The 15,934-nt window shown below is 43.9% G+C and overlaps 1 protein-coding gene across 6 annotated transcripts in view; it reads right to left on the reverse strand.

Annotated features, from left to right (window-relative positions):
* CELSR1 (cadherin EGF LAG seven-pass G-type receptor 1) overlaps window positions 1-15,934 on the reverse strand; it is a 177,137-nt gene that overhangs the window by 102,501 nt on the left and 58,702 nt on the right. For all 6 annotated transcript variants that reach the window (XM_075024902.1, XM_075024903.1, XM_075024905.1 and 3 more), the window contains exon 2: window positions 3,518-4,156. In XM_075024902.1, the coding sequence (XP_074881003.1) occupies window positions 3,518-4,156 (639 nt within the window). The remainder of the gene's footprint in view (window positions 1-3,517; window positions 4,157-15,934) is intronic.

A 15,934-nucleotide genomic window follows, 5' to 3' on the forward strand; every position in this document is an offset into this window, starting at 1 on the left:
GGTGGTGACTTATGGCCGCAGTGGTATGCTCTTTAGGAGGCACCAGGATGGGGCTGGAAGTACAGCTCATTCAGGAACTGCTGTGGCAACCATGCCTCCAAAACCAGTGTGGGTGACATGATGCATTTGCTCTTCAGGGGTTTGGCCCTGGGGAGTACAGATAATTCCACCTCTGTCCAAGCCTTCACCTACAGTTCATCTCAGCTGCTTCTGCAGTGCTCATACAGGAAATAAAGCTGGAAAAATTACACAGGCTTTCCACAGTGTTCAAGTTCATTAGATGGTTTGCTTAACTTAAATTGCATCCTTTAACCCTTTAGCCACGCACATAACTCCCTGCCATCAATGGCACAATTTTTAGCGTGTACATTGTTCACTCCTCTACAATAATTTGTAGATAAAGAAGTTAAAGGAGTCGCTATTCTGAAAAAACATGATTAAAAATATATGTCCTTCTTCACTCACATCCTTACATCACAGGAAGTGAAGCTAATTCCAAATCACCTCAAACTAGCCAGTTATCAGGTTTCAGAAATATCTTGTGGAAGCTCAATTTACCTTTGTGCCCGTAACAGAAGACTCCTGAAGACAGAGAAACTTTCAACATGTATAAATGACTAACAATTACATCAAAACAAATGGAGGGCTTCAAAGCAGGGTGGAAAAATGGGGGGAAACTCCATCCGATTAAGATAGGACATAATTATCTTCTACAGGAAATAAACGCTATATTTTTAACAGGTGACCACTCAGATAGATTCAGTACAGGGTTATGATTGTGTAGTGATTTTTCATCGAGTTGCAGCCTATCTCCCCAGAGAGATGACAGATCTTAGTATTTTCTTGTAATTATTTTTCTATGTAGGCTCTTAACTGGGAAATGGAAACATGAGAGCTCCCAGAGCAGGCTGCATTTCATTGACTGTTACCATTCATATTTCACCTTTTACAATTCAAAGATTTGTAAATACCTCATACTGGTATGCTACTACACTGAGTTAATACCATGGTAACATTTCAGTAATACCAGAATCTCCCAACTTCCAGCCTTAGCAGTTCTGTGAGCCAATACACACTGCTGCTATTGAAACCACCCTATGCTGCTTAAATACTAAATAGATATAAAATCTGGATGGTTGCAAACAATAAATATTTATATACAAGTGGAAAACACAGTATTATGATTAACAGATATAAACTGAACTTGCAAATGGATATGAACATATTTGAAGAAAGGACAAAAATCATAGGTAAATTAACAGTTCTTAAAGGAGATTGGGGCAAGATTCAATAACACACCTTCATAAAATATTTCTGGTAATAGATTACTTGTTGATAACATTTTCCACCTCGTTCTGTAAAGAGGATGAAAATCAACCAACTAATGACCACCATATGTGGGTCAGTGTGTCAGGTTTGATGGAAAAAACATTGTCATGCAACATGGAGCCTAAAGGCATTCATGTAACACAAACCAACCACAGAGTAGATATGAAATTTCTACTACATTCATTCAGCAATAGAACAGAAATATTCAATAATATTTGTATCAATTTACAGGATAAGGGATTCCAGAGCCCTCTGATCATGGCTAGAGGTGTTTTCCCCTGGCCAACCGGACTGCAATCACAACCCGAACTGCCCTTCCAAAGAATAAAGTGTTTCACTGAAGTGTAGTTAACTCTGAAACCTAAAGATGGCAAGGCTATAAGCAATGCTCACTCCTTAACTTCTGATCACTTTAATATTCTGGCAGTGGGACAGTTAATTTTTAACTCAACAACTATGCACTGGAAATACAGTTACAGATCAAATCTTTCTTTGTGTATGAATACTATTGTGCCTCTCCTCTAAATATGTACCATGTCTGTTCTGACTACAGTGTTAATTATTGAATATGTTCATCAATTATTAATATAAGATTACTCTCTTTAATTTTTAAAGTATATTTAGCCTTTTTTTTCGAAAGATTTCTAGCAAGAGACCCTGAAAATGTGATGTAGGAATGCATGTCATTCCAAAACCTAAGACATGGATGAATTAACTCTATTTATATGCATATCTTTGTTTAATGAAACTTGCTATTTCTAATCATTTTGATTTACACTATAATAGTACATAAACATGTTAAATGAAATCAACTGGTCATACAGTCTACTTTGTGATGCCCAATGCTGCACGTATTTTGCATTAGCTGTATGTAATGGATAATGGACTTACAATGTATTTCACTGTAGAAGTCATTCATGAGAAGCCTGGCAGGAAAATCACTCCTCAACAAAAACCAAACATCCCAACCACCTCACAGCTCTATTCAGGGTTTCACCGGTCAGGCAAAAAATTTGTTGCATCTCCTTAGGAAGATCCTGCTGCTCTAACCCCCGCTCTGATCTCAGGGAGCATCTCCTGTCCCCCCTGGCTGGGGAAAGCCCAGTTCACTTGCTGCTGCCACATCCCTGCTCACTGACTCCTGGCTCCTTCCACTGTCACGTTTTTAATTGCAGCCCTGAGCCAAAAGCCACAGAAAGTGAAGGAAAACCCTTCCACCTGGAGGGCTGGATCCAGCCCAGTAGGCATACACATCAACTAGATTTTTTTTACATGGAGACTTAAATAATTTATGTTTTCAATTTTTTATAACTTCAGCAGTGAGAGGCAGCATTGGGAACAGCCCCCTCTGCTTCACCCCTCACTGGCAGGGGTCACAGCAGACATTGCTGAGCCGTCAGCGTAAATTACAGCCGGCAGCACATCAGTGCAGAACGCTTAAATGTGTGTGCAATTTCAAGTACATAAATAATCCCACTGACTTTACTGAAGCACCAGAAAACATTCAGCTAATATTCTTTCATAACTTCTCAGGAGTATTTGAGAAGCAGCACTTTGATCTTTATTAGTTGTCAAGTCCATGATGAGGCAAAGTATATTCCTCAGCAGGCTGCTGGAGACAGGCCTGGAAGCAGCTACGTCCTTCTGGAGTTTATCTGGACATTTACAAACTGGAGCTGACTTGCAGTATTTCCCATAGATGCATATTATTGCAGTTTCTTGGGACCATGAGCCATCCTCATGCTCTGGGCTTGCTGACGACCTCCTACTGAGGCTGCGTACCCCCACTACACCCTGCTATGAGGGGACTGCTCGGGGGCTAGAAGGCATTAACGGGCAAAACCACGAACCAGGGGATGTCCCCCACCTTCTTCCTTCCAGACAGAAGAAATATGTTTTCGTAAAGCATTTTGAGCAGGAATTCACACAACGCAAATTGCTTCGGCAGCTGTTGGGCCCCCTGCATGACCTGGAGCGAGGCACGGTTCCTACCACCACGCATGCACCGAGAACTGGGACTTACCCGAAGTGTTGTGTGACACTCACAAGCCTTCTCTTGACCAGAAAGCAGCGCCAGGAGTTTTTCTCCCTTTGACTAAGAATGTCAGCAATTTCAGCTTGACACAGAGCTGGCCTGGCTGATGGTCTAACACAGAAATCATGGGACAAAGATAAGATAAACACATACCGGTGTAGTCCTCGTAGCATTCGCAAGTGTAGCCCCCTTCTCGGCTCCGGCACAGCCCGTTGCTCCCGCAAGGGTTGGAGTAGCAGAGGTCAATCTCCGTCTCGCAGTAGTCGCCCGTGAAACCCGGGGGGCATCGGCACCGCAGCCCATTGATGGGGTGGATGGGGCGGAACAGGACGGTGTTGGAGCTGATGAACGGGGCCGAGCTGTCGAACTTCAGGACGGAGACACACTTCATGTAGTTCTCACAGGGCTCGCGCAAGCAGATGTTGTCGTCAAAGGGCAGCACCCTCTGTGTGGAAATCATGGTCAGCAGGGTCCTGTTGAGGTAGATCTGCTCCTGCAGGTCCTCAGAGGGGAAGAACTTGTTTCGAATGCCACCAGGGAGCAAAGCCGAGAAGGTCACATTCAGGATATTGGAGCTGACGTCAGTGTCATTTTGGATGTTGAAAACGAAGATGCTGTCCTTGGCGGTGGAGAGCACTGTTGCCACCCCCTCCACAAACAGGGACAGGAGGGGAGAAAGGAACCTCTCCTGGGACATGTTCTCCAGCCGCACCGTGATGCTGTTCGTGAGCATGTCGTCCGTGATGATGGTGACACGCAGGGTGCAGACTGCCGTGACGCTGTGGACACCATCTGAAGGGAAGAGAGAAAGATAACAGAGATGTCAGAGAGCAGGCTTCAACCTATGGACAAGGAGGATCCTGCAGACCTGCAAGGCATTTCAGGGCATCGGGATGGGAGGGGGAAATGTATCCACCTTCTGCAGTGATTACCAATGCCCTTCCTCAGGAAAACAAAATAAAATCTCTTAAGGATTGCAACTCAAAGGACTAGAGACATCTCAAAGAGCCCAGAACACCTGGAGAACATCCCAGGCAAACAACTGGCAAGGGCTAGTGAGCAGACAGACAGCCTGAGAGCCCCAGGATGGCCAACGGGAAGCCAAGGGGAAGGAGCCTCTCGTGATAGCGACTGAATGGATCCTCATACAGGTCACTGCTAGTCTACAACCGGTGCTGGGAAGTTGTCTCTTTTCACAGCACAACACCAAAATTATCTTCTCCAGGCATGGTCTCAGGCTTAAAGAGCCAGAACTGTGCACAGACAGAGAACTGTGACCAGAGCTTTAGGTAAAAGTCACCTAAGGAAACAAGTCTTCACATTTGAACACCTGAACTTCTTCATTCTTCACACCTAAATTCTTCAAAATACTTTATGAAAATTAGAAAAAAAAAACCAAATAAAATACTCCTGCAGTGAAAAGCAGGCATTTAAAAACTCTTCCATTTTATCCTTCCTTTAAAGCATTTCTGATATTGCTGTAGATGATCTGCAATAAAACCCTTAACTATATAAATATAACACTAATACCTGACACTGGACTGAGAGATGCCACTGTAAATCTCAGTACACCCTGAGGCTTATAGTAGTGCTGTGAATGTACAAACTCTAGAGCATTCTATGATTATGGAACATAATTATGACACAGTGAGTGCTATAATTAATCCAAATTCAATGCGAGCATGGAATGGGAAGTTGCGTCATCACTGAAACCAAACTACTTAGTTTAATTCTGCCTCCTTGCTGACATTAAGGACTCATTAAAATACAGATCGCATTACAGAAAATATGGTTAGTATTACAGCAGCATCTAGAAATCCCAGGAGAGATCAAGACTGGTTTCTGATAGGAAATGTTCCTTCTCAAAGATCTCACAGTGTAAATAAACAACCAGAAATGGGGGTGAGTTCATCTCATGAGAGAGATGATGTGGTTTGAGTGGCCAATACCAGGCCCACAGTGGGATTAAGAACTGAATCCAGTTCCCCTAGGTCCCAGTTCAGTGCCATAGTCTTGACCCGAAGTATCCCACAAATAATCATTTCACAAGTAACCTGCTATTACATTTATTTCAATTAAACCATAAGGTATGCGTGGAAATAGATTTTGAATCACATCAATGTAAAATCACAGCAGAAACTGCATTTGAATCAGTGTGAGATCAAAATGCTAATAGCACAGATTGCTAAAGGTCATTTTCCTAAGGTTTATTATCTCAAAGTATAAGTTTATGACCCATTATAGTCTCTTATATAAGGTCTTTCAAGAACAGAAAAATCAGTACGGCTCCCTTCCTATTCACTGTCACCTCTACACCTCAAGTGCTGTTTTGTTTTAAAAAGAAATGTATTGTTTGATGATTTTTCCTCCAATAATATAGTAGCAATTTAGTAAATTATGGCAGCATAATTAACCAAATGGCTTTTGACTCTCTCCTCCTGATCAGATTGTCAGTAAAAGCTCAGCTGTTGACTTTTTTCCACACTGAAGCAGCTTTTAGGCAAACAGAAAAATCTTTTCTCCTGTGTGCTACTTTACTACTGCCTAGCTAAAACCAAACAGTCGGAAGTCATCATTACTTGGAGTGATCTGTTTGATGTGCTCCTCACAGACACTCACGGACCAGCTTTCACTTTCTCCCAAGTCTGCAGAAATCTTTATCTCCTCTTCCTCAGGCTCATTCTAGAAACATGTAGTTTCAGCCTCCATCGAGACCCAAAGCAACCTTTAAAAATGACTGGTAGCCAAAATCCTCATTGCAAACTCCTCCTCCTGTGCAGTCTGTGGATTTCTGGCCAACAGACAATACAGGATACACCGTATTTTCATAAATGACATCCTCAGACTAGTTTACCCACTTCTGTCAACTGCACAGCTCATTCCCCTGAAAGGCCAGAAGCAGAACAAACTATTCAGTTTTTTTTCTTCCTAAGCAATTGACATTTGCCTGCCTGTCCCATCGGGTGCCTTAACTATTTTGCTATTTGTTGCACAATATGCTACAGAAGTTCTCTCATACCAGCAAGAACGCTGGACAATGGGACCTTTTCTTAGGAAAACACTATGATCTATAGCCCATGGTATGTATAGTAAGAAGACAAAATACGATCCACTGTCTGACAACGCACTAGAGTCTACAAACTGTCATAATCAATATCAACTGTCACAATATGCAAGAGCTTCCCAGCATTCACAACAGCTATTCTGACACAGTTAATAAATCACTGGAAAAAGCCCGGTGTCAGATACCACACAGCCTCCTTGTTCCGCAGGCAGCACAAAAGAAAACCAGGCACAGACGTATAGCTGCAAAATGAAGTCGTGTTTTAAAAGCCAATTCGGCTTTGTGCAGCCCTGTTGCAGAGCATTAAAATAAAAAGGGAGTAAAAAGGAGCTGAGCATGTGTACTATAGGCAACAAAAGAGTGGCACAGCTATACAGCCGGCTGGACAAGCGCCTCTTTCATATCACCAGTGAGTCTGAAAGCAGCATCATGGGATCCGACCATCTATTCATTCAGAAATTCATGGAAAGTTGAAACAATCTGTGGTTTTATGGGACCAAATTAGTATCTATTCTACTTTCAACAGACAACATTCACTTTGAGGGCTGGAACAAGTGCAATAAAGAAAGTGGAAATTTTGTCCTCATCTTTATTGGGAATTGAATTAAGCCCTAAATACACAATAATATATGTGTTTTGAGATTCACAAGTGAAATACTCCATGGAAGTTTCAAATGTTTACTGCCAGAAATGTCAGAAAAATAATATTAGGAAGTAGTATTTTATGGAGTGGTAATACTTTATGGCCTTTCACTGTCTGACATGCCCACCATACGCAGCTATCTGATATACACGCACAACCAATCTGTTATTCTGCTAACAAAGCTCTAACAATGTGATTTTTTCAAAGTTCTTATGATAAAGCTGTAAAAAATTCCTGTCATGTTTTGGCAGATGCAAGATGGCCTCAGTCAGGGGTGTGAAACACCCTTCAAGTGATGCTACACAGGAGAAACTCTGGCTACACTTTACTCTTTGGAGCAGACCTTCGCACAGATGAACATATAGACATATGCAAGGCTTTGCTGTCACCAGTTCTCACAGCTCTCATCTGCTTGGCTTCAACAAACTAACTGGATGCAGTCATCTTCCTGAAGGAGCTCTAAACACACAGGTCGTGCTGGCAGATGGGACGCGTAGGCATCCTGCTAAGAATGGTTTGAGCAGACAGCCTGGATCTTAGCAGCCCAAGCCACTGCCACCCAGACAGCCTGAGAAAAGGGAAACAGAGGACGAACCAAGGAAGACGACAAGATTCAACCTGTCCTTTGCCGGGCTTAGGTCCTAAAACCCTTGTACCAATGGCTTTTGTCATTCTGCCCTTGAGTTTCTCTTCTGTAAAGTGGGGATAATGGCACTTACATGCACACTGTGAAGTAGTGGGTGCAGATGATGAAATACTGAGATACTGCGGTAATGAAGGCAACATAAATACCCTAAACAAATCATAAATCGTTCTTTCAAAAGCTTTTGCAGCAAAGTTTATCAAAAACAAGATGGAAAGATTAAAAAAAAAGACTCTTAGCGTCTCACCCATCAGTGAATGGACAAAGAGGATTCTGGGCGGCTGGGTGGCTGCACAGGAGAAGGTGTTCATTACAAATGCAGTCCCTGCACCCTGAATTTATATCCTGGCAATATTATTTTATGTATACTTTCTACAAAAGGAATCTCCAGAAGGTGGAAATCAAAGCAGACTGTTGTCTTTTGTGTCATTGTCATTGCTGAATAGGCTCCTTAAAAGCAGAATTACTCACCTTCATCCTCCATCAAACTAATGAAAAGATTTAATAGCAACCACATACCCTGATGCATTACAAAGAAAAGAGAAGACAGTAAGGCTGACAAAAGCTTGAACCTCTCTAAAATACACGAATAACTAAGAATTGATTAAATAGTCATTGTTTCATGATTACCTTTACTTTACGACAAACCTAATCAAATCTGAGACTGTAATCTCAGCTTTCTATCTTCTGGCAGTCCATAAACCAAAGAATTTTATTATCTAGAAAAGTAAACACAGCAAAGTTTAACTGAAATGCATATTTGGCAATGGCAGCATCTGGCCAGAAAGGTTCTTTTGTTTGTTTTTTAAGTTGGCAGAAACAAAATAATTAACACTTTTTTGGCTTATTGTATACAAAGGTCTTAGGGCTAATTATGAAAGCTGCCTATTTTATATAAATACTTTAGCATCAGAGCTTTCTTTCATAGATATCCCAACCCAAATCTATTCTAATTCTGCTTTATAACACATCTGGAAATAACAGATGTCAGAGTTTACGACAGCCATGCAAAGTCCTTGGCTAGCAAAATGTAGAATAAGGACATTTCATAGGTTCAAATAACCTCTTGCTCTTCCCAGCACATAAGACGCAGGCATGCCCACAGGTAGCAGCCATCACTTGGTAACATGCCTTGGAATGATCCAACCTCCATCCCCCACTGCTTCCAGCCATGTCTTTACATATGAGAGTTAATGCACACCTAGTCCAGTACTAAGCCTTGAATTACTGATGAGGATGACATACTTTTAGCATCCTCTGCACTGCTAGGGTGGCAGTAGCATGTAAGTAGCAGCAGCTCGCAGAAATGGAGACTGCAGGCAATACTTGGCTACCTGAGCAGAGCTGGAACCCAAACCACGCTTCCCGCTGAGCAAACAGCTGTAAAAAATCAGCAGATGTCCATAAAAGTGAGATGCATAGTCCTGTGCTAAGCTTCAGTTTGCCTCAGAAGGTCTGCAAGTCTTGCAGGTCTGAGTCCCTTCCTTGCATTGTGCTTCCACCACCATGGAAACAGATTTAAAATGCATAAAATATCAGTGTATTAATATTGTCCCTTCCAAACCACTGCTGGAGGCACTACAAAGCTTCACTTCTATGAGTAGAAAGAAGTCTATGAGCATCCATAAGACAAACTCCTTAAAATATTTTCTACATTATGGAAAAGTTCAGGAGCTTATAGCGCTGAGACAATATCCTGAAAAGAAGTAAACTGCACAGAAAATGGCAGGTGGGAACCTAAGTAAGATGCTTTGCCAAAACAGCAGAAAACATTACAAGAAAGGAAAATGATAATAGGCATAACGGTGAATTTACAGAGACCCTACCTCAAGGTCTTCCCAGTCAGCAAACAGCCTCACTGGAGAAGTGTTTCAGGACAGAAACTGTATATGTGACCCCAGTTTGCGTGTGCCTTCAGGGCACCTTGGCAAAGGATGTGCGGGCTGGTGTTGGCCTCAGCTCTCCGCAAGGCCAGAGAGATGGGCAGTGGCAAATGTCCCCTGTGCATCCCGAAGTAGTCTCTGTTTTGTGGTAGGAACAGATGAAAGTACAAATGTCTCTTTTGCTAGAGAAAAGTGATATTATATTCTGCAATAACAGAAAAGTAACATCCATAAGAAATACACTCCATCACTTTCCTTTGGAAAAACATAAACCTATTGTATATAACATCCTACAATTTCTTAGACAGGCACTAATGGACTCTGTCAAAGCCTCCCTTTCCTTGGGATCAGAAATGCCACTGATGAGCAATTCCTTCTTTATATCAAGCTGGATGAAATGACACGGAAATGATTCCCCTCGGCCACATGAAGCTTATGTTATTGATTTTGTCCCTTTGTTCAGGCTGCCAGTCTCAGCTCCACGCATTTAGGAGCACTGACTGCCAACATAGGTTGTGGCCTTTGGAAAGGATATATAAAAATAATTACCTATTATTCACACAGTGCCAAAGGTTCACACTGGAACGACTGCTCTGAAGAACGTTGAAGCCCAGGTCTGCTCCAAAGACCATTACGTCAACAGGAAGATTCCCATTGACTTCAATGGGCTTCGCTCCCGGCCAAAATTGGGCCTAGAGCCTAATTCCCTGAGTCCTTGCCAGTGCACTTGCACAGAGCTTTACTCCTGACCTGGCACCCCCAGACAAGAGCAACAGCCTGCCCAGGAAAAGGTTCAGGGTTGAAAATCAAGACAGTGAGAGCAGAAAGCAAAAGATGAAGGATGAGCAGGGCAAGCGTGTGGACAGTAGAAACATGGACCGCACACCATGAGTTGTAAAGGTTGTAAGGGTTTTCTTAAAATCCTAAAATCAGGTGTCTGAATCTGTACCTCGACATCTCTACATTTCTGTGAAGGATGAGCAGCCACAGCTCCCCTTCTGCAGATGCTCAGTTTTGAAAACACTGGCCAATGTTGCCCAGTGACCTTTGAAGAAAAGGCAGTTTGGAAAGGTCACAGGAAGGGGGAGGAGAACAACGTGTTACCTGGTGTTATGGCGGGATTTTAGATCACAGGGCGAGGTAAAACAGAAGGCGGCTGAGCCGCGTGGCGTATGCAAGCACACTGGCAATGGGGGCTCAGTTCTAACTGAGCTACAAGGGAGGGGAGTGTCCTGGGTAAAACATGTCTTTGTGGGGAAAAGAAGGTATCTGAGATTAACTAGTCCAAGGCTGGAAGATTGCTGGAGGACAGGCAGTGGTCCACGCTGGCCCAGAGTGAGCGCCTTTGTATGGCAAGCAGCTCTCCCTAAACCAGCATTAACCACGATGACTCCAGCACCGTCCCACTGCCACGGCAGCAGCTCAGAGCACCCGCAGGGTCTGCCCCAGCCCACACAGGACATGGGCTATGTACCTTGGTTTGCGGCTATGCCAGCCTGTGCCCTGCCACTGCACTGCCCCATGGCAGCGTTAGCCACATCCGCGCTTGTGAAATGATGTTGGGGTCGGTGCAAGCAAAGGATCCCAACAAGTCTGTCCAGACACTTCCAGGCAAAGCCACCTCTAATGCTCACAGGCTGCAGACGCTCTTAAAAACACTTCAAGTCAAACTTTCAGGTACTTCTTTTTGCAAGACAAGTCATCTCTTCATCCTGACAGAGATGGATATCTGGGACACCTGGGGAAAGCAGGCACTGCGACCTGGGACTTGCAACTCGCAGCAGCTCTGCCTCAGTGGTCCCCTTGGAAGCAGCCATAGCAGTACCAGCTAAATCAGACAGCTGAAAACACCCAAGCTGTGGGAGGAGAAACCATGCATAAAGCAACTGCAAATTCCCAACGCGTATAAGAGAAAAAAACCTAATTTTGGCATCATTATCTTTAATGTAGCCTGTGCTGTTCAGGACTATTTACTTTGTACACAATACTGAAAAGAAAAAAAAACATTATTTCGGTTTGCAGCTTTAACAGGGGATTAAGAACAAATGGATGCCAACTGGATTGCTCAACATTGTACAAGACTGCCATTAGCTTTTCTGAAACCAGCACCTGCAAGCTGAGAATTTTGAAATGCTAATTGGGTCGATAACACTAGTCTGGGGGAATATGTCCAGAGTGGGGGAAGTAAGGCAAGTTGGACCTACTGGCAGGAATAAGCACTCTTGAATTCTGGCTGCAGTGAGGCTGAAAATACACCTAACTTCCCTAACACCCTCCTGCAGCATCACTTCTTGCTCTTCAGGTACCTGGTGCACATGGGTTGTAACTGTTTTGGGGGACGAGATGCAGGCAGGGGAAGCTGGCAGGGATGCAGCAGCGACAAGGCAGGCAAGGAAACAAGTCCCTGTCCCAAGCAGAAAGCACAAGTAGAAAGGATGAGGGATACTTAGAAGGAAGTATGATATGTGGGAAGATAGCGTGAGAACGCTAATAACCAGCTCCATCCAGACCATTTTACTGACGAGGAGATTTTCCTGCTAGCGAAAATGCAAAACTATTTTCCTTCCTGAGCTCTGCACATCTCCGTGTACCTCAGCTGGTTTTCCTTTTTAGCAAGGACTGGCAAGACCCCTCTGCCCGCCATGCTCACCAGCAGGGCTGAGCTGCCCCAGTGTCGCGGCTCTGGCTGGCTCCCTGCCTGCCCTCACCGCCAGCACTCAGCACTCTCCTGCCCGGCTCCTGGCCACGCAGGCCCTTGCCGGGGGTGCACAGCCCAGGAGACCACCCCGCTGCTGCTTCGTGGCCAGCACACGAGCTGCGACATAGCTTTTAAACTCCAGCTGAAGAGGCGGGCTTCCATTTCATGCTAACGTCCATGGACACTGTGCATCTTACGGCACTCATTGGACCTGTTCAGATGAAAAGCCCCGCTCCAGATCGCTACAGTAGATAGTCACAGACTGACTTGCTGGGGGCTCCGCCACCTCCCGTAAACCTTGATCTCATTTCATATATAATCAAAACTATTGCCTAATTACTGTGATAATTTTTAAGCCTCGCCGATCTTCAAAGGGAGAGGGTTTTAATATCATTTACATTTTAATTCTAATGAAATGCAGAGCTAAACGTCCCTAGCTAAAAGATGGTTTCCCAGCAGGCTTGCATTGCCTGCAGCCACATCTGGCAGTGCACCGCAGCGGTGGTGGCAGCGGCTGGGACGGGGCACTGCCGGGCAGGGGGAGATGCCAGCGAGCACCGGGGTGCACACAGCCCAGGCACGGGGAGCCCAGCCACCCACTCACCCCCCAGCCATGGGCATCTCTACCTTCCCAGCAGTAACCAGCTGTAGACAGGAGTTGAAACAGGTTTCTTAAAGATCCATGAAAGCGCTGACAAACTAAACTGCAGTCACGGGATGCTCCAGCGTTAATCTCCATTCAGGGCACGGTCTTCAAGTAAATGATGAATTTTGTACAGAGTAAGATAACAGCAGCGTGTTTACCCCAAGACACGCTTTTACGTCACTAACCCCACTTCAAAAGAGAGAGCCCCCGCTCGGGGTGCCTGGCTGTGCTGCCAGGGGAGCAACCGATGGGTTGCCACAAAAGCCTCCATTCTCCTCGTAGCTACACGTCCCCTGCAAACATTTTTACTCACTCGGTCTGATTAAAGCAAGAATGTCCCCAGGCAAGCCAGGGCTCCACTCAAATCTCCCTTTGCAGTTTCAAAGCTGGAGTGGATGAAAACTATTTTGGGGATGGCAAGGGGGATGGGAAGAGTTGGAGTGGGGGCCTGGGAGTTTCAAAACTGCGAGTATCTATAAGGAAATAGTCTCTCTGCCTCAGTGTTTGCACTCATACTGCATATTAGTAACCTCAAAGGGATCCTTTCAAAACAGTATCAGCAAAACGAAATCTTTCAGGTTTATTTTTTTAAATGTCTCCATATTCCCATGTTCCTTTTGCCTGGAGATACGCTCTGCTCCTTGCTGCAACCCACAGTGAAACCCCGGGGACGCTTCCTGCTGGACGGAGTTCAGGTTTGCTATCTTGACTGGAAAACAAAGGAGGGAACAATGAAAAAAGACAACGGTCACGTTTTTCTGATGTCATTTCTCTTTACAGACTAGCTTTCAAAACAGTTACATATCAGCTGAAAGAGTTATTGATATACTGGGCAATGCAGAAACTCGCCCAGCTCCCTGAAACACAAAAACCACCAGAACAATTCAGCTGTGGCAGCTCAACAGGTTGCTGACTGTGCTCGTGCGCTGCTGAAGCACAGCTTGGGATACTAAGGATTCTTAGGCATTCATGTATTTTTTTTCAGTTTTCTGTCGTTTCAGTCATCATAAGACCATTTACAAATTAATACAAGGAAAAAAGAGATGGCTATCCATCCGGGGAAGGACAAGCAGTAATGGCTATGTGTCAGCTTCCACATGCACAGGGCACGAGAAAGGTTGGTTCAGCTACTCCTGCCCCAGGAGATTCAAACACGCTCGAACATGAGGGACCCACACAAGCAGGGTAATGCTCTCATGCTGCTTCAGTTCACATCAAATTTGTTGATGGGAACAATGACTGGGGCACGGATGTCCCACCTCTAATACGTATTTCCTAATGGAAAGGTTTCAGAGCCTTTATAACTCTCTCTTTTCTCTCCTTCTCTCTGAAGTTCAATTAATGTTTAAGAGTTTTTAATAAGAAGATGATCAAAATCAATAGAAGCAATGGGGAGTATCAGGGCCCATCCACTGGGGTCTGACACAAAATACAGCCATCTCCCACAGTCTGACAAATTTAGACTTTCAATTAGCTTAACTCCATTAGAAATCAAATTAGAAGCAAATAAGAAACTTGAGGAAATAACCTTTAGCAAATAAGAAATTGAAATTAAAAATATTTGCTTGCATCATGTGATTAAAATAAAGAAGTAAGAACAGAAAGATAAACAGGCAAAAACACCCTTACCAACTTTTGTAGTTTTGGGAAAGACTCACCAGGCACTGGCAATATTTGTAGAAAAAATGTTATGTACTTTGTCCAGACTCTCTGTTGATAGGCAACCAACACAATCTTTTAAAAACGCAATGCAAAACCAAGAAAAAACCCTTTGATTAGCTAACCATCTACGTGTCACTGGCCACTAGCAATGAGATCATCATGTTTTTGGCCGCATGGTCAACTGAGAAGATTATTCTTGGATCCCTGCCGTTAAAACTAGTATGCTGGACATGAATCAAAAAGGACAAAGCACTTGTTTCCTGTTTGTATAGTCCTAAACATGCAGTGGGTATTTTTCTCTCCAAAACTTTGCCAAAGAGAAAAGCAGCCCCACAGACAAAATCAGGAGAATACAAGAGCTTAACTCCTATCACTCTATGTCATCTTGGGAAGCCAATGCAGAGAAAGGGCACGTCAAGTTATGACAGATTAAAGTGGGTAACATCAGTGACTCGGAGCCACTGGTGAAATGCAGAAACTACACTGATCTTAAGAAACGATACTGTAATCTCAAATGCCTATCTAATGATTTCTATTCAGCTGAGCTGTAGAAATGGAGTCATAACTACATGATTCACATCTTTAAGAATCAGGTAAGATTTTCTGCCAGACACTTTATAAGGCACAGATCTTGAACAAAACAGATATTTTGCATTCTAGGACTAATATAGGGCTACCTAACAATTTCCATAAGCAAAAGATTCTCTTTAAAGGAATTTACTATACTGGATAACAGAGAAAAACACTTGTGCTCTCAATACACCCTCGATCTGACCACAGCATTAGCAGGGCACCATCAGGAGTGTGCCAGGCTACACTCTGCCCAGCATTCAAATGCTTCTGGCCAAGGGCTGTCTTTCTCTTCTGGGTGATAGTTCTTTCCTTCCTACTCAGCCAAGGCTGCAGACAATCCAGAAAAGTGGTATTTGGTGAGCTCAGGGTGTCCAACAGCAAGCAGAGGCTCACTACAGGAGAGTGCCAACATCCAGCAGGCACGTGCCCACCACTGAGCAGGGCAGGATGACTCCCTGTGCCACCTGCATCATGCACAGCACAAAGTTTTACTAGTGCAGTGACAATTTAGCCACCATTTGCAGGCATCCCATTGAAACTATTGCTCCTACCAGATCGCTTGACATCCTAACATCCAGTAGCAAAGCGCTCTCTTTCAAACCAAGCAAGATTTCCAGGTGGAAAAGAAGAGACGTCCAATGAAAGCTGGACATATGATGACCTCAATGGTGCCATGGAAGAAGCACTTTTTGACTCCCATGGAATAAACTACCCATGGAAAAAATTTTCATTGTACACTGAGTTTTCTCAAGGCTGTT

The sequence above is a fragment of the Buteo buteo genome, chromosome 4 (genome assembly GCF_964188355.1).
Source record: "Buteo buteo chromosome 4, bButBut1.hap1.1, whole genome shotgun sequence".
Taxonomy (NCBI): domain Eukaryota; kingdom Metazoa; phylum Chordata; class Aves; order Accipitriformes; family Accipitridae; genus Buteo; species Buteo buteo.